Raw genomic sequence first — 19,659 nt, 5'->3', positions numbered from 1 at the left:
TCCCATTTGTTTTCCTCTGCAGCATTCTACATAATGTCTTCAGATCTATTTTCCAGTTTCCTAATTCTTTACTTGGTTGAATCTAATCTGCTGTTTGACTCATTGTTAACTTTATGGTAGGCAGAATAATGAACCCTCAAAGATATCCACATCCTAATCCCCAGAACCTGTATAAATGTTACCTTTATGTGGCACAAAGGACTTTACAGATATTCTTAAGGGTAAGGATCCTGGGATGGGAACGTTATCCTAGATTATCAAAGTAGGCCCAATTTAATCACATGAACTAGTGGGAGATGGAAACAGAAGTGTGGGTCAGAGAGATGAAATGGAAGCAGGAGGAAAGATGCAAAGTGAGAGAGGGACTTGACTTGCCATTGTCATGGACAGCTAGCAAGGAACTGGGGACCTCAGTAAGAAAGTGGATTCTGCTAACAACTCAAATGAGCAAGGAAATGAATCTTACCCAATAGCCTACAGAAAGGAACTCAGCCTTGCTGACATTTTGATTTTAGCCCAATGAGACCTATGTCAGACTTATTAACTACAGAACTGTAAGATAATAAATTTATGTTGTTTTAAGACACTTACTTTTTAAAAAGATTTTATTTATTTACAGAGAGAGAGGGCACAAGTGGGGGGAGGGGCAGAGGGAGAAGGAGAGAAAGATTCTCAAGCAGACTCCACGCTGAGCATGGAACCTGATGCTGGGCTCAGTCCCATGACCCTGAGATCATGACCTGAACTGAAATCAAGAGTCAGATGCTTAGCTGACTGAGCCACCCGGGCACCCCAAGACACTTATTTTGTGGTAATTTGTTATAGCAGCAATAAAAAAACTAATACTGTTTTTCAATCTTAATATTTTTAAAAATTTCCAAAAGTTCTATTTGGCTCTTTTTCACATATGCTATTCATGTTTAGAGTTTCCTGTTTCATACTTATATTTTCAATCATCCTTTTTTATTCTCTGATACAGTAAAAACATCTTCATAATGTGCATCTGAAAATTTATTATCTATGATCTTTGCAGGTCTGGTTCTGCTTTCTGTTGTTTCTACTGGCTCTTGCTCAGAGCAAGAGCTCCTGCTTTGTTTCTTTATGAATTTTTAACTTTTGACTGTGAACTCATGTCTATTGGAAATTAACTGTTGGATTCTTTGAGACCTGGTTGTAGGCATATTATTCCAGGAAAGGTGTGGGTTGGTTCGACTAGCTGCCACCTGAAACTTCCTGGAAACACCTTAAAATAAATTTCTAGCTTGAGGATTTTAAATTCATATAGGTAATATGAATGAGTGTTAATTAATGCAACAAACCTGGTGAATTAAGAATTCACAGGAAGAGGCAGTTCAAGTTAGCAGCATAGGAAGATCTTGAACTAAATTCCTCCCACAGACACACCATATCTACAGCTACATAGGGAACAATTCTTTCTGGAAAAGACCTGAAAACTAACTGAGCAGCTGCTCCATAGTGAAGTATAAAAGGGCTACATCAAGGTGGGTAGGAGAGGCAGAAATGTCATCTCACCTGAAACCTCACCCCTGGCACAGTGACATATAACTGGGAGGGATCTCATAAATACAGAGCTTCTCCTTGGGAAGCAAGGGGATTGTGCCCCACATCAGGAACTCCAACCCTTGAGACCTGTACCAGAGAGTCAAACCCCCAAAATGTCTGGTTTTGAAGACCAGTGGGGCTTATATCTAGGAGATAACCCCAAAGGGCTGTAGGGAATTAAGATCCTGCTGTTACAGGGCTCATGTGCAGACTCACTCACCCCTGGGACTCAGAGCAAAAGCAGGAGTTTGAAAAGCACTTAGATCATCTGTGAAGGAGATTCATTTGCTAATCTTAAGGCCTCTGCTAGAGGGACAGGAACCTGTTGGGACTCTTGCCAGGGATGGAGGTACTTGTTCACACCAGTTTTGTGTTCTCCCTCTGCCTTACTAGTTCTGGTGGGAGTGTCCCAACCCCAGTGCCTCCTGTGGCCCTGCTAAAGCCAGTAGACACATGCAGCCCACACAGAGGACGTCCCTTGCATGCCTGGCCCTGGTAACCAGGGGGGCTTGCATTTCTGGGCCCCACAGGCCTGAAACAATTGGAGCCACAGTTCTCGATACGTTGCCACCCCCAAGGCGTGGCACTCACAGTGGACTAAAACACTCCTCAGTCTTCCTGTGAAAATGTCTATTTACATATTTGCTATCAACTTAAAATAGACTGTTATATTTATAGGCTGTTATATGTGAGCCTCATGGTTAACAAAGCAAAAGTCTATAGTAGATACACAAAAGATAATAGGAAAGGAATCTAACCATAACACTACAGAAAGTCATCAAACACTACAGAAAGTCATCAAACCACAAGGGAAGAGCAGGAGAAGAAAAAAAGAATAGAAAAGAACTAAAGAACAGTCAGAAAACAATGAACAAAATAGTATTGAGCACATACCTAGTAATAATTACTTCAAATGTAAATGGGCTAAATTCTCCAATCAAAAACATAGACTGGCTGAATGGATTTAAAAAACAAAACAAAAAAAACAAAAACAAAAACAAAAATAAAGACCCATGTTGCCTACAAGAGACTCTCTTCAAATGTAAGGACATGCACAGACTGAAAGTGAAGGAATGAAAAATGATGTTTTATGTAAATGGAAACTGAAAGAAAACTTGGGTAGTTATATCGGACAAAATACACTTTTAAACAAAGACTGTAATAAAAGACAAAGATGGTTATTAAATAATGATAAAAGGGTCAAATCAACAAGAAGATACAACATTTGTAAATATTTGTGTACCCAACATAGGAGCACCTAAATATATAAAGCAAATACTAACAGACCAAAAGGGAGAAATTGACAGCAATACAACAATAGAACGATAGTACAATAGTACAATAGTACAATAGTACAATAGTACAATACAATACAATACAATACAATACAATACAATACAGTACAATAATAGTAGGGGACTTTACTATCCTACTGACTCTCACACTCATGCACACACACCCAGCTACTTCAAGACAAAAGCTACGTTTGTGCCTCTCAGAGCATCTGGTTGACCCAGAAGAGATCTGGAGAGTGAGAACAAAAACAAGGGAGAGATACAGATGGATTACTCTCTTTTAAAGCATCCTGTTCTTCTCCTCCAAAGCATGTATTACAGTTGTATTGACAAACGCACCCCTCTTCCACTAGATAGAGAGGGGCACCAAGGCAAGGATCTGTTTACCTGGACCATACTGTAGCACCTAGCTCAGTGCCTGGTACATAATAAATCTTTATTGGATGCATGGATTTTAAATATGGGTGGCTGCATTTAGACAAGTGGAACAGATGGATGCCAATAGATTACTTTGGAAATCATAAGACAAAAGTGGGAAAGTGAGAAAACAAAACAGAAAATACCAAAGAAATTTTAATAATGTGTAATTCATAGAAGAAATATGAGTGATCCTCTTTGATCTAACAAATTGTCACGTAATTATAGATTCTTATGACCAGTCTATAACTGGGGGAGAATAAAAAGAGTTGTGTTCATTGTCCAACATGAGGTTTGTAGGCTAGTGACAAGCAAAATTGGATAGTACTGCTTTGGATTACCAAGGACATTTGTGGAATCTCTTTCCCTGAAGATGGAAAGCCTTTCTTTTCTGTGATGTTCTTGATGTCTTGTTAGGAGGCAGTAGAATGGGTCTCTAGTTTTTTTCATTCCTGTGGGTTGATGGTAAAGTTTCCTTTTCCCCCCTCTTTTTTCTATCTGGCTTTAAGTGATCTTATCAGTTCATTTTAGCTTTGATAATTATCTCTGAACGTACATTTCCTTGCTACATTCTGAAAAGTTCACTCTTTTATCAGGTATCAGAGTAACACTGCTTCTGCTGTTCTTGAAACAATTACCAACATTCAACCCAAAGAGAGTGGAGGCGGTGTGGGAGAGACCCGGGAAGCCATCGTTTATAGATTATCTGAAGATATGCTGAGCAAACTGCCTCCTGATTACATTCCTCATGAGGTAAGCTACACACTTTGCCCCTGGTGTGTACAGGGCTATCTTTGGGTTCCACAAAACCTAGCATGGTCCTGGGACAGTAAGTTTCACTCCCTCCCTGCTCTGCTTATTCCCACTTCCTTTGCAACTCTTTCTTTTAACCTTGTGGTCTTCTCTTCCTTGGCCCTTCTCAAGCATCTTGCAAACTATGATCTGCACTTTTCCTGACACCTTTCTCCATCCATCTCCTACTCCATGTTCTCTTTCAATCACCTTTTCTCTACCTTTTCCCATCTTTGTATTCCTCTATCTTTGCATCCCCAGACATCTTACACCTGTAGGCTGGAAACATCTCTCCACCTCTTTCACCCAAGCCTGCTTTGTCCATTCTTTAAACTCACTCCTTGTTTTTGTCTTCTGCTCCCCCCTTCTAGTCTCTCAATCCTCCCAGCCAGGAAAGCAAGCCATTTAAATGAATTCACTCCCCACATGGATGGCAATAATTTTCTACTTCTTTAACCTCCCAGTTGTTTGCCTATTAACCTAAATCGGTTTTTCTCAAAATATTTTTAACCTCAAGACCCCTTTACGAAATGACTGAGGACCCCAAATAGCCTTTATTTATGTGGGTTATAACTACTGATATTTAATATATCATAAATTTAAACAGACACATTTCAAAAGTCTGTATTAATTTATTGTAAAATAACAGTAATAAACCCCACTACATGTTAGCACAAATAACATTTTTATTAAAAAAAAAGTATGTTTTCCAAGACAAAAAAATTTATTGAGAATAGTGGGATTGTTTTACATTTTTTGCAAATCTCTTTAATGCCTTGTTTAACAGAAGGCAGGTAGATTTTCCTATCTGCTTCTGCATTCGATCTGTTGTGATACCACATGTCACGTAGCTCTGGAAAACTTCACTGTACACTCCTGAGAGAAGAGGAGTTAAAAAGTTAAGTGATGTCTTAGTATTACTATGAAAAACGTGCAACTTTGTGGACCCCCTGAAAGGATCTCAGGGTCTGTAGGGGTCTTTGAGAACTGCTGATCTAAAAAAAAACTTTAATTGTGGTAAAATTTCTGGGTGGTTAAAAGTTCTACGAAAGGTCCTTCAACTTGGCCTCCTTCTTCATGCAAGAAGACAGGGTTGTGTCTTCTGGTCATCCAGGGCCTCCTCTCTCCTGTTCTCAGCCTCCACTCCTCACTGCTGATGGTCAGAGAGTCCCAGATGGGACTGAATCAAGTGTAGCTCTTCAACCAAGAAGTGAGAGGCTAATGCCCTAGTGCTGGTATAACTATGGTTTTGTGTCTACCCTGACTTGCATCCTCAAGTTTGGGAAAAATGAACTTGTCAGTTGGGGACCCCGAGGCTGCTTGAGCTACAGGCCTCCCACTGCAATGGGTACCCTCAACAATAAGAAACATTTTCTTGCTTCTTAAAACAGTTTTTGCCTCTGCTATGTAAATGGGTACCAAGGCATTTGGCCAAGAAATCCATTGCTTCACATAGAGATAATTATAGTAGGGGGTAAAACATTTTTTTAAATGGATACATAGTGTAAATGATCTTCAGGAGACAGATGAGGCATAAAACCTGCCTTAAAATATTTTAAAACCTGGCATGTGAAGGTGAGATAAAACTCACTCTGGTTGACTAGACCACAGGTTGGTATTACCCAAGGAGGGGTCCAGGATCTTGGGATAATTTGAGCTATCCAGGCTTGGTCAGGGCCACTTCCCCAAGTTCTCTGTTCTGGCAATATTCTAGCAGGGACTGAATGTGAGGGATGTCGCTAAGTAGTTTGCCAAATGGGAAGGAGTTTGTACTGAGGCATCTAAAACTGCTTCCTCTTCCAAGATCACTTACCTTTTAGTGTCCTTTATTTCATAGAAGAGAGAGATGTGTTCTTGAAAATGTGGCTGTAAAGTGAATTTTGTAAATTGAAATATAATTACACTATTGACTTCCATAGTAAAAACGGAGCCACATTACTCAAGAAGAGACTACCTGGTCCCAGAAACATAATGAAAATCCTATGTAAGACTGCAGCAAATCTTTCATCTTATTAATAAAAAGATAATTTTAGGCTGGAACAATAACCATATTCAAAATAAAATCAGTACGAAGATTAGATTTTCAAGAGTTTAAGTTTTTCCTAAGCATGTCTCTGTTGCAAAAGAAGGTTCTCGTTTAAAACTGTAAGTAGGGCAAGGTGATTTGTTTGGGGCTGTTAGCATACTAAAAGGTACCTGGGCTATTGATGTGACACTGTAGCCAATACCTGGGCTTAATTTCCCACTTGTGGGAGTTGCAAAAGTATTTCCATAGTTTCCTTTTTCCTTCATTGTGAATTTCTACAGAGTAGTCATGATTTAAAGGGGGTGATATATATGCTATTCAGCCACTGGAGGCTGAAGGGCTCGAGATGAGAATGAGGAGGTAGAGCCTGCAAAAATGTAAGTTCTAGAACCAGGAATTTAGGAGAATGCCTGGAAGTTGGTACAGTGACTGGGTTAGGGACCTCCACTGGCATGTTTGACTGGGATTGCAATATCATTTGCTCTACCTGCCCAGATATTCCCACCCTGGATGTTCGGTTTTGTATATCCCACACTGATTCCCCAAGTTTGTGCTTCCCCTCTTCATCCCTAACTCATTAGAAGTGGCCCAACTGCAGGAAAGCAGAGGTGTCTATTGCCGAGGGGGATGCTTCAGCATCATGCTAGCAAACCTGTTCTGGAAAATGAGGAGGATGGTCCACATGAGCCTGAAGCCTATCGTTTCTAACATTCCATGACTCAAGAAGGGGCCGTGAGCATTTCCAGCAGAGAAGCCTACAGTTGACTGGCTTTCTGGTGATTTGGTGGACTGGTACATTTCTCTAAATTCTCTCCCACTCCATATGCCTATCCTTACCCCTCCTATACTGGCATCTCTTCGACTGTGGCCAGCAGAAAGTTCAGATCTCTGTATGAGTTCTTGCCAATATCCATAGTCAATCTTTTCTTGGGCATAGGTCACTAAATTCAAATGTATACATATATTGGCTTATTTTCCAATAATTGTTATATTTTATTATTCCCAGACCAGATGCTTTTATATTGATCTCTTCAAAATGGTCAATAAATGATATACCAAAAGGAACAAACGACAGGTGCTTAATGGCTCTCACACAAAGTCAAATATTTTTATTGATTAGATTAGGAAAGGCTCTCTTTAGTCACACTAACCAGGGCAACAATGATCTTAGGAAGCTGCAACCAATCATTCACTGGTTACTGCTCTGTAAAGATTTTGGCCGTATTAAATTTCTGTGACATTTCTAATAACGACTCTGTAAACATTATGAAAAAAACATGCCAAACTGTACTCTTACAAAGGTTAGATTGCAAAAGAATATTTAACTGATACTTAGCACTTAATCATTTGAAAGGGAAAAAAGGTACAATTTTGTTTCAGCTTTTTAAAGTACATTTCCAATTATCAACGAAGTACAATCAGTAGGAAATAAAAACAATTTTAGTTGAACAGTAGTTTCTGAGGCCTGGAAATGGGGAATTTAATGTCAAGTTGGGTTCTGCAAGAGATATTTTAGAATCCATTTGGTCTAGTAGAGCTATATCCAGAGGAAGAAAAAGAATAGAGAAAGGAGAGGTCATTGGAAGAGAAATGACAGATGATTAAAAAAAATTCCTTTCTTGTATTGTATGGTTTTTTTTTTTTTTTAAGGTGAAAGCTCGTTTGGTAAAGATGGGACATCTTAATTCAATGAACATATTTCTTAGACAAGAAATTGACAGAATGCAAAAAGTCATTTCAATCCTTCGCAGTAGCCTGAGTGATCTAAAATTGGCCATTGAAGGAACAATCATTATGAGTGAGGTGAGCTATGATCTCAGTTGTCATTTCCCTCTTTTGTTGGTTTTTCTCATTCTTATATTTTAACTTTCTCTTTTTCAGAATTTGAGAGATGCCCTGGACAACATGTATGATGCTCGCATACCTCAGATCTGGAAAAGAGTGTCCTGGGATTCATCCACACTGGGCTTCTGGTTTACTGAACTTCTGGAAAGAAATGCTCAGTTTTCTACTTGGATATTTGAAGGGAGGCCCAATGTATTTTGGATGACTGGTTTCTTTAATCCCCAAGGTATGTGCTCATAAGAAAGTGGGCAAAGTTGGAAGATGAGCATAGTTATGTAGTAGCACTGTGTGAAATACATGTTATAATGCAACAATATAGAGGTACAACTTGCTAAGTGCTGGACACATGCTTTCAAAGGTTGGAAACCACAGATGATCCTTCTGTATTTGTTTTACAAATTAGATCTGAAATTCATTCTACCACTGCTTCCACAATAATGCAGGCAGACCTTCCATTTTTCTTCTCATCTGCTTCAGCAAGGCTGTGGTTAGGACATGTGAAATATAGTAAAGTTTTGTTCAAATCTCAAATCTTAATTTTAAATTTTTATGAAAATGACAAGCATGAAGCACCAAAATATGCAAAAATCGTTTCTAGATTTCAGGAAATTAGACTGATTTCAAAAATGATCCTGTGGCAAAACTTTTATTGAGTGAACTTCTAGAGTCTGTACCCCCTCAGTTCCCCCCCCCGAAAAAAGTGCTTTGTGATTCTGCTGCATTTCTTCCTTCACTCTAGAAATTTTTACTGAGTTACTGACCAGATGTCTATTGACATAATAATAAGTTACATATATATATATATAAAATTGTATATATAATTGGTAAGCTCATAAAAACCACCATGGTTAGTGTTTCAGATTTAGAAAATGTAGAGTTCATAAAGTTTTGAAACATGACAACTTTTTTTTTTTTTAAAGATTTTATTTATTTATTTGACAGAGAGAGACACAGTGAGAGAAGGAACACAAGCAGGGGGGTGGGGGAGGGAGAAGCAGCCTTCCCGTGGAGCAGGGAGCCCGATGTGGGGCTCGATCCCAGGACCCTGGGATCATGACCTGAGCCAAAGGCAGACGCTTAACGACTAAGCCACCCAGGTGCCCGAAACATGACAACTTTTTGCTAACTACAATATGGATAGTTTTATTTCAAGTAATTCTTTCTTTTAGTTTTTATTTAAATTCCAGTTAGTTAACATACAGTGTAGTATTAGTTTCTGGTGTACAATATAGTGATTCATTGCTTCCATGCATCACCCGATGCTCATTACAAGTGCCCTCCTTAATCGCCATCACCTATATCACCCATCCCCCCACCCCCCTCCCCTCTGGTAACCATCAGTTTGTTCTCTATAGTGAAGAGTCTGTTTCTTGGTTTGCCTTTCTCTGTGTGTGTGTATTATTCCCTTTCCTCATTTGTTTTCTTTCTTAAATTCCACATATGCATGAAATCGATGATATTTATCTTTCTCTGACTTATTTTGCTTAACATAATACTCTGGCTCCATCCACTTTGTTGCAAATGGTAAGATTTAATTCCTTTTTATGGCTGAGTAATATTCCTGTGTGTGTGTGTGCGTGCGCATGTGTGTGTGTGTGCATGTGTGTGTGTATAACATCTCTTCTTTATCCATTCATCAATCAATGGATACTTGGGCTGTTTCCATAATTTGGTTATTGTAGATAATGCTGCTATAAATATCAGGGTTCATGTATCCCTTTGAGTTAGTAGTATTTTTGTATTCTTTGGGTAAATACATAGTAGGGCCATTGCTGTATCAGAGTAGTTCTATTTTTAACTTTTTTTTTTAAAGATTTTATTTATTTATTTGACAGAGAGAGACACAGTGAGAGAGGGAACACAAGCAGGGGGAGTGGGAGAGGGAGAAGCAGGCTTCCTGCCAAGCAGGGAGCCCCATGCAGGGCTCAATCCCAGGACCCCAGGATCATGACCTGAGCTGAAGACAGCCGCTTAATGACTGAGCCACCCAGGCGCCCCTACTTTTAACTTTTTGAGGAACTTCCATACTGTTATCCAGAGTGGCTACACCAGTTTGCATTCCCACCAACAGTGCAAGAGGGTTCCCCTTTCTCTACATCCTCGCCAACACCTGTTGTTTCCTGTGTTGTTGATTTTAGCCATTCTGAAAGATGTGAGGGGATAGCTCATTGTAGTTTTGATTTGCATTTCCCTTGATGATAAGTGATGTTGAGCATCTGTTCATGAGTCTGTTGACTACCTGTATGTCTTCTTTGGAAAAATGTTTATTCATGTCTTGTGCCTATTTTTTAATTGGATTATTCATTTTTGGGGTGTTGAGTTTCATAAGTTCTTCATATATTTTGGATACTAACCCTTTATAGGATATGTCATTTGCAAATATCTTCTCCCATTCTTTAGGTTGTCTTTTAGTTTTGCTGACTGCAGAAGCTTTTTATTTTGATGTGGTCCTAATAGTTTATTTTTGCTTTTGTTCTTGTTTCCTCAGGAGACATATCTAGAAAGAAGTTGTTATGGCCCATGTCAAAGAGGTTATTGGTCATGTTCTCTTCTAGGATTTTTATGGTTTCAGGTTTCATATTTGGGCCTTTAATCCATTTTTTAATTTATCTTTGTGTATGGTGTAAGAAAGTGGTCCAGTTTCATTCGTTTGCATGTTGCTGTCCAGTTTTCCCAACACCACTTGTTGAAGAGACTGTCTTTTTACAATTGAATATTCTTTCCTGCTTTGTTGAAGATTAATTGACCATGAACTGGAGGGTATTATGCTGAGCGAAATAAGTCAAACAGAGAAAGACATGTATCATATGACCTCACTGATATGAGGAATTCTTAATCTCAGGAAACAAACTGAGGGTTGCTGGAGTGGGGGGTGGGGTGGGAGGGATGGGCTGACTGGGTGATGGACACTGGGGAGGGTATGTGTTCTGGTAAGCGCTGTGAATTGTGCAAGACTGTTGAATCTCAGATCTGTACCTCTGAAACAAATAATGCAATAGATGTTAAGAAAGAAAAAAAGAAGAAGAAGAATGTAGCAGGAGGGGAAGAATGAAGGGGGGGAAATCGGAGGGGGAGAAGAACCATGAGAGACAATGGACTCTGAAAAACAAACTGAGGGTTCTAGAGGGAAGGGGGGTGGGAGGATGGGTTAGCCTGGTGATGGGTATTGAGGAGGGCACGTTCTGCATGGAGCACTGGGTGTTATGCACAAACAATGAATCATGGAACACTATATCTAAAACTAATGATGTAATGTATGGGGATTAACATAACAATAAAAAAAATTAAAAAAAAAAAGATTAATTGACCATATAATTGTGGATTCATTTCTGGGTTTTCTGTTCTGTTCTATTGATCTATGTGTCTATTTCTGTGCCAGTACTATAGTGTCTTGATCACTACAGCTTTGTAATATAACTTGAAGTCTGGAATTGTGATGTCTCCAGCTTTGCTTTGCTTTGCCAAGATTGCTTTGGCTATTTGAGGTCTTTTGTGGTTCCATATAAATTTTAGGATTGTTTGTTCTAGCTCTATGAAAAATGCTGTTGGTATTTTGATAAGGATTGCATTAAATGTGTAGATTTCTTTGGGTAGCATAGATATGTTAACAATATTTGTTCTTATGATCAATGATCATGGACTGTCTTTCCAATTTTTTGTGTCATCTTCAATTTCTTTCATCAGTGTTTTATAGTTTTCAGAGTTATGTTTATTCCTAGGTATCTTATTATTTTAGGTGCAGTTGTAAATGGGATTGATTCCTTATTTTATCTTTCTGCTGAATTATTATTGGTGTATAGAAATGCAACAAAGTTCTGTACATTGATTTTGTATCTTGCAACTTTCCTGTATCAGTTCCAGCAGTTTTTTGGTGGAGTCTTTAGGGTTTTCTACATAGAGTATCATGTCATCTGCGAATGGTGAAATTTGACTTCTTCCTTGCTGATTTGGATGACTTTTATTTCTTTTTGTTGTCTGATTGCTATGGCTAGGACTTCCAGTATTATGTTGAAAAAAAAGGTGGTGAGAGTGGACATCCTTGTCTTATTTCTGACTGTAGAGGAAAAGCTCTCAGTTTTCCCCCATTTAGGATGATATGAGCTGTGGGTTTTTCATAGATGGCCTTTATTATGTTGAGGTATGTTCCCTCTAAACATACTTTGTTGAGGGTTTTTATCATGAATGAATATTGTACTTTCTCAAATGCTTTTTCTGCATCTATTGAAATGATCATATGATTCTTATCCTTTCTTCCATTAATGTGATGTATCACATTGATTGATTTGTGAATATTGAACCACCCGTGTAACCCAGGAATAAATCTCACTTGATTGTGATGAATGATTTTTTTAAGGTATTGTTGGATTAGGTTTGTTAGTATTTTATTGAGGATTTTTGCATCGGTGTTCATCAGAGATATTGGCCTGTAGTTCTCCTTTTTTGTAGTGTCTTTATCTGGTTTTGATATCCGGGTAATGCTGGCCTCATAAAATGAATCTGGAAGTTTTCCTTTTCTATTTTTTTGGAATAGTTTGAGAAGAATAAGCATTAACTCTTCTTTAAATGTTTGGTAGAATTCACCTATGAAGCCATCTGGTCCTGGACTTTTGTTTGTTGGGAGTTTTTGGTTACTGATTCAATATCTTTGCTGGATATCTGTCTATTCAAATTTTCTATTTTTTCCTGTTTCAGTTTGGTAGTTTATATGTTTCTAGGAATTTATCCATTTCTTCTAGCTTGTCCAATTTGTAGGCATGCAATTTTTCATAATATTCTCTTCTAATTGTTTGTATTTCTGTAGTGTTGGTTGTTATTTCGCCTCTTTCATTTGTGACTTTGTTTATTTGGGTCCCCTCTCTTTTCTTTTTGATAAGTCTGGCTAGAGGTTTATCAATTTTATTAATTTTTTCAAGGAACCAGCTCCTGGTTTCATTGATCTGTTCTATTGTTTCTTTAGTTTCTATATCATTTATTTCTGCTCTAATCTTTATTATTTCCTTCCTTCTGCTGGTTTTAGGCTTTATTTGTTGCTATTGTCCTAGCTCCTTTAGGTATAAGGTTAGGTTGTTTATTTGAGATTTTTCTTGCTTCTTGAGGTAAGCATGTATTGCTAATACGTCCCTCTTAGAACCTCTTTTGCTGTATCCCAAAGGTTTGGGACCATTGTGTTTTCACTTTTATGGGTTTCCATGTATTTTGTTAAATTTCTTCTTTGATTTCATGGTTGGCTGATTCATTGTTAGGTTGCATGTTATTTAACCTAATGTATTTGAGGTCTTTCCAGATTTTTTTCTTGTGGTTTCATAGCTACTTGAGATAATTCCTGGCCAAAATAAAGTAATGTTGGGTTCCTTACAGTTCGGCACCTTATAGCTCCACTAGTAATCTAAGAAGTATTCACATATACAAGTTTAGGAAGCATTATTGCTACTCACAATATGGTTGAATCTCATAAAATATTAAGTGAAGGAAGTAAAACAGAACACATTACAGTGTGGTTATACTGTATACATTGTAGTCTATGTGTAATGTATGTATACTGTATGATTCCATTTACACAATGAATCAAAATTGGCAAAGCAGATACATAGTGTTAAAAGTCAGACTAGTGGTTGCCCTTGAGAGAGAGATGGCAGTGATTGCAAAAGGGCAGAAGAGGATTCCTGGAGGTCAAAAATGTTCCATTTCTTGATCTGGATGTTGGTTACATGGCTATTCTCTTGGTGAAAATTCATCAAGCTGTACACTTAATGATTTGTGCAGTTTTCTTTACATAAATAGTACTTCAAAATGGTATATGTAATTGTTCTCTGTGTCATTCACTCATGCATTTTCAAATATCTTAACATTTTCTAAACTTAAACACTAACCGTGGTTGTTTTTATGAGCTTACAAAACTATACATAGTATACTATTATTTCAATAGGCTTTAGAATTGTAAAGGACAGCTCCAAGATTTCACTTATCTATTATTCTCCCAGAATTTCCGTTGAATTTGGGGAGGAAACATTTTTATTATCGTTCTCGGATTTTGTGAATCTACTTATGAGTCTCTCTTTCCTCCTTCACCAGCCCTCGATTTGAGTGAGTTTTCACCAGGTAATTCCTGGCTTGAGGGCCTGAAGAAATAACACTTAACTTAATTAGGGTTGTCTAACCATCTTCCATTTGCCAGCCCCTCTGCTAGGTGCTTTCAATAGAGAGAGATTTGAGACCCAATACATCCACATCCCCTAAAGGAGCTTATAATCTGATTGGTAAGACAGACCCATCAGCAACTTTAACATAATGCGATAAGTGCTCCACCCAAGTGAGAACCAAGTGCCACAGTAGTACAGAGGACAGGGAAATGAATTCTGCCAAGGCAGGGCTCCAGAAGAGCTTTATACAGGAAGCATGGAGTGGGATTTGCAGGGACTCAAGAAAAAGAGCATTCCAGCCAGAGACTTAAGCAAAGACAAGGCATGAGGAAAGAAGAACAGCAGTGTGCCCAGAGCTCAGGAAGAGAGAGAAGAGGTGGATGGCAGGCTGGAGTGCGGAGTCTTCCGGGGGGAGGTTAGGCCACATCATAAAGGCAATTGGAAGTCCACAGAGATCAGAAGATAATCCCAGGAGAAAGTAGAGGGTAGACTGGAATATGGAGGTCCAGAGCAACGTGACTTTACCATGTAAAGAGGAAGGGACAGATTTGATGGGGTGATTAAATGGAGGATCTTTGAGAGAACAGAGAATGGCAATGGCTGAGATTGAAGGCCTGTTCCAGACAGCACTGGAAGAAGGACAGGTTGGGAGGAAAGCAGGAACACTGGAATTGTCAGCTAGTACTGGTAGGATATCCAGGTGGAGAGGTGTGTTGGCCAACTTGGAGTTCAGGAGAGGGGTAAAGATCAGTGATTTTTAAAAAGATGTGAGGTCATTAAGTACATTTTTGATATTCGGAAACCAAGAGAGATGGGTTGGTTGATCCCTGGCTTTCCATAGATGCAGACCAAGTTAAGTCGTGTATCACAACACACAATCTCTTTCAATGATTGTTTTTTATCCCGATTAGAATTATGACCTAAAATAGCAAAGTATTAATATGAACTAATCTTTAATTGTTACTATTTGTTAAGAAATGTTACAAGCCAGAACTTGTATTTAAAGAAATACAAATACAACATTTGTTTCTTGCCTTGTCAATTTTTGCCATTCTAACTGGTGTAAGGTGGTATCTCAATGTGGTTTTGATTTGAATTTCCCTGATGGCTAATGATGATGAGCATTTTTTCATATGTCTGTTAGCCATTTGTATGTCTTCTTTGGAGAAGTGTCTGTTCATGTCTTCTGCCCATTTTTTGACTTGATTATTTGTTTTTTGGGTGTTGAGTTTGAGAAGTACTTTATAGATCATGGATACCAGCCCTTTATCTGTACTGACATTTGCAAATATCTTCTCCCATTCTGTGGGTTGCCCCTTTGTTTTGTTGACTGTTTCCTTTGCTGTGCAGAAGCTTTTCATATGGTTTCAATTATTTGTGGAACATAAGGAATAGCCTGGAGGACATTAGGAGAGGGAAGGGAAAAATGAGGGCGGGGGGGGAATCGGAGGGAGAGATGAACCATGAGAGACTATGGACTCTGAGAAACAAACTGAGGGTTTTAGAGGGGAGGGGGGTGGGGGATGGGTTAGCCCGGTGATGGCTATTAGGGAGGGCACTTACTGCATGGAGCACTGGGTGTTATATGAAAACAATGAACCGTGGATCACTACATCAAAAAGCAATGATGTGGGGCACCTGGGTGGCTCAGTCGTTAAGTGTCTGCCTTCGGCTCAGGTCATGATCCCCAGGTCCTGGGATAGAGCCCCACATCAGGCTCCCTGCTCGGTGGGAAGCCTGCTTCTCCCTCTCCCACTCCCGCTGCTTGTGTTCCCTCTCTCGCTGTGTCTCTCTGTCAGATAAATAAAATCTTAAAAAAAAAAAAACCTAATGATGTATTGTGTGGTGACTAACATAATAAAATAAAATAAAAAAAAGAAATACAAATACAGACATACATCTGTTTTGTTATTTGTTAATAATACTAATCCTTTCTCTTTTCTTCATTTCTGTTTTCAGCTTAAACTTTGATTCTTTCTCTCATGGCTCTCCATATCTTCGAAAGCCCTGGACTTATTTAAGCATGTTACCTTTACACACAAGCACCCAGACATACACCCTTATCTATGATTGCTTTCTATTTATAGCATAGAAAAGTGGAGGTCAGCTTTCTCTGCACACTAATCACTTGTCTGCTTCCTTTTCCTTCTCTTGACATAAGAAATAAATTACTTTCTGTTCCATATTACCTGACCAAATCTGGAAAACATAAAGATTACAGCAACTTCATGCATGTTCACAAGCAGTGTGCAAGCAGATAAAGTGCTTTCCAATTGGAAGCCTCTCTGGTCACTATTTGACATCAATAATTGATTTCTGAGCATGACTATATCTCCTGGGTTTTATATCTTCTAATCCAGTCTCCTTTGATGAAATTTCTTTCTTTGGCTCAAGGTATTTAAGCAAATGGGTTTTTTCAATTAAAAAAAATGTTTAAGTAAAACACAATGAATGCACTTTGCAGTGAAGCCATAGTTTCATCACAAATATGTATAGTCAAAATCACCTAGGCTATAAAACATATGAAAAAACATTTACACATATGACCATTTATTTTGTGTTCTTATAATGTAATATGGCATCTAGTACTGTCTGATGTGTGTTTCCCATCATGCCTCTGGTGATTGCTCCTCAGGCCTAAGTGACTTCAAGACCCATGCTGCCACAATGACAGGTGACAGGACTTGTGTGCCCCCACCTGTCTGTGCCTGAGTTGATGCTGTTTATAGCATTGCTCCTTTGCCTTATGGTGGCCTGATATTTTGTCAGTCATACTTGAAGAGGCTGAGTCAGCCACCATGGAGTGGCTTCACAGTCATTTCTTGTAGCAGTTGATGAGCTCAGTCATGTGGCAATTAGGTCTGGTTATTAAAATGGTCAAGCTGTCTCTACCCATGATCCTATAACATTTGTTTGATGGCTCAGCTTTTGGCAGTGCATGGATTTGCCTCCCAATGGATTACTCAGGCCCAAGAGAGCCCAGCTGTCATTGATACACATGTTCACATATTGTTTAAGATTGTGCTTCTCAGGATTCTTGAAGGATTTGTTTGGTCTCTGGTTCCCACAGGTGTAACTTTTCAGAGCATCATGCACACATGATTGATTCTAATTTGTGTGTGTGTGTCTGTGGTGTAAGTGTGGACTATGAATTATGAGCCTGACTTCAAGTGGGTCTTGACCACCTCGCAAAACCTCTTGATAGCCATGCTTTACCATTTGACGTTAGGTATGATTCACATGCTGCTAATGCAGGGGCTGAATGTGCTCTCCAGGCCTCACACCTCTATAGGAGATTGAACCATGCAGTATCATTATTCTCCAAATGCGTAACTCAATCTGGAGCTTGATGCCAATTGGATGCCAATTTGCATTAGTTTTCTGTTTTCTCTTCAGTGTCTCAACAACCATGTCAGTCTGTCATAGCAGATATCAGTGACAACTTATATACTAGTGCAAATCAGGATTTTCAGAGAGGATTTTGCTGAAGCAAGGGGATGGTTAGTTTTTGTCCTGTTATCTTTTGTTACAGTAAAAATCATCTACAATCTCTTGCTTATGTACTTGTTTTCACGGCAACGTCATCAACTAGCAGCACTCTCTGAATGCTTGTCTTATAAAAGCCTTATGTTTGTTGGATGGGAAATATACCAAGAGTTAATAGAACTTTGGGATTAAAAGGGACTGGATGATTTCTTCTAATCCCACAACAATCCTAAGCATGCCCCATAGCTACTGTTTGTGGAACATCTGAGGGAAGCCAGGTGAACCTCAGGGTTCTAAACCTCTATCTGAGTGATAGCACTTACCTGCTCTGTCCTCAAACAGAATGATAGGAGGACTGTGGACATCCTAGAAATGCCTTCAGATTGAGTAACAACCTGTCTTCCTTGCCTTCATGTGGGAGGGGCTTAGGTGCACCTGGCTTTAGTCACAACTACATCCTTTATAATTCTAGTTTCTGCACATGGTTATCTTCCTTACCAACTGTCAAATCCCTGGTAATCTGGCCAGACTCATCATTGCTTTCTGCAAGGCTACCAAATCTAGTGACCTCCTTGCCAACTTCATTCCCCTTAACTATGCTAGAATGCCAATTCTGGAAATTCTTTCACACCTTGGCTTTCATCCATTACCTTCCTTGGTTCTCCTCCTACCTCTCCTAGGACTGCTTCTCGGTCTACATTGTAGGCTCTTCTCAAGCAAGTTCTGCCCTTGGCCTGGTACCAACATGGATGACATCAGCTATTCTCACAGATGAAACTATTTATGTCTACTTATGACTAACTCATCCAAAGTCCTGGTTTAAGATTCTGGCTCTTCACTTCCAACTGCCAGTATAGAATATTCCATCCTCCTGGAACCTCACCAGTACTACTATCTGGTCATCTTCCTCCTAAACCATCCTTATCAAGATTCTGCTACATTTGCTTGTGTATCACCATGCTCCAGATCACCCAACTCTTGTGAATGGTCCTCTCACATCCAAACAGCTTGGAAGAGGGAAACTTGGAAAGCCTACTGTGGTGGCAGACAAGAGGGGAAAGTAGAAAGTAGTGACAGATGTTACCAGAGGTCAAGTAAGATGGGACCAAAAGTGGTCAGATGGCTTTTTTTCTTTAAAGATTTTATTTATTTATTTGACAGAGAGATACACAGCGAGAGAGGGAACACAAGCAGGGGGAGGGGGAGAGGGAGAAGCAGGCTTCCCGCGAGCAGGGAGCCCGATGCGGGGCTTGATCCCAGGACCCTGGGATCATGACCTGAGCCGAAGGCAGACACTTAACGACTGAGCCACCCAGGCACCCCCAGATGGCTTTATCAATAAGGGGACTGTTGTCAAAGGAAGTGTGTCAGTGGAGTGGATGGGAAAGTGGAGGAGTCAGACTTCAAGGTGAGTGAGTGAAACAGGAAATGGAGAGACAGAGAGTATAGACAAGAAGGATAATTGTCTCAAGAAATTTGGCTTTGAAGAGGAGAAGCAAGTTGGAGGAGTGGTTGTAAGAAGAAAGGATTCTTTTTTTTCTTCTTGTAATGATAGGAGAGGCTTGAATCTATTCAAATACACGTGGGAAGAAGCCAGGAGAGAGAGAGAGATAGAGTGAGAGTGCAAAGATAACAGAGAGGGGTAAAAGAGGCAAAGAGGGGCTGGCTCCCAAGTGGAGGGATGTACTCCAAACAGGTGGAGGGACACCATACCCATTGTAGTAAGAGTAATAAGGGAGGAAAATGTGTAGGTCAAGTGAGTTTGTCAGTTTGATGGCAAGAAGTTAAGGGGGTCCCCATCTGACACCTTCTATTTTCTCCTTGAAGAAGGAGGCAAAGTGATCTCAGGAGCAAGAAAGTGTCGGAGGAGAGATTTAAGGAGAATGGCAGATGTTTGAGAAAGTGGGCTACTGAGGGGGACAAGGAAAGATTGCTGAATGGTTTTGAGAATCCCATCAAGTCTAGTGGCAACTGTGTAATGGTCTGACTATTGTTTGGCAGCCTGGAATAGGTGTAGGAAGGGGGACATTTGGATTCATCTCGGGTTGGTGTTTTGCTGGGAAAATGATAAAAAGAATGGATCTAGACTACATAG

The 19,659-nt window shown here is 39.4% G+C and overlaps 1 protein-coding gene across 1 annotated transcript in view; it reads left to right on the top strand.

Annotated features, from left to right (window-relative positions):
• DNAH8 (dynein axonemal heavy chain 8) overlaps window positions 1-19,659 on the top strand; it is a 431,463-nt gene that overhangs the window by 397,208 nt on the left and 14,596 nt on the right. Inside the window, exons 89-91 of the mRNA XM_078055380.1 lie at window positions 3,872-4,028; window positions 7,744-7,896; window positions 7,975-8,164. Of these exons, the coding sequence (XP_077911506.1) occupies window positions 3,872-4,028; window positions 7,744-7,896; window positions 7,975-8,164 (500 nt within the window). The remainder of the gene's footprint in view (window positions 1-3,871; window positions 4,029-7,743; window positions 7,897-7,974; window positions 8,165-19,659) is intronic.

The sequence above is a fragment of the Halichoerus grypus genome, chromosome 9 (genome assembly GCF_964656455.1).
Source record: "Halichoerus grypus chromosome 9, mHalGry1.hap1.1, whole genome shotgun sequence".
Taxonomy (NCBI): Eukaryota; Metazoa; Chordata; class Mammalia; order Carnivora; family Phocidae; genus Halichoerus; species Halichoerus grypus.
Note: the sequence above shows the minus strand (reverse complement) of the source record. Positions and strands in the feature narration are given on the sequence as shown.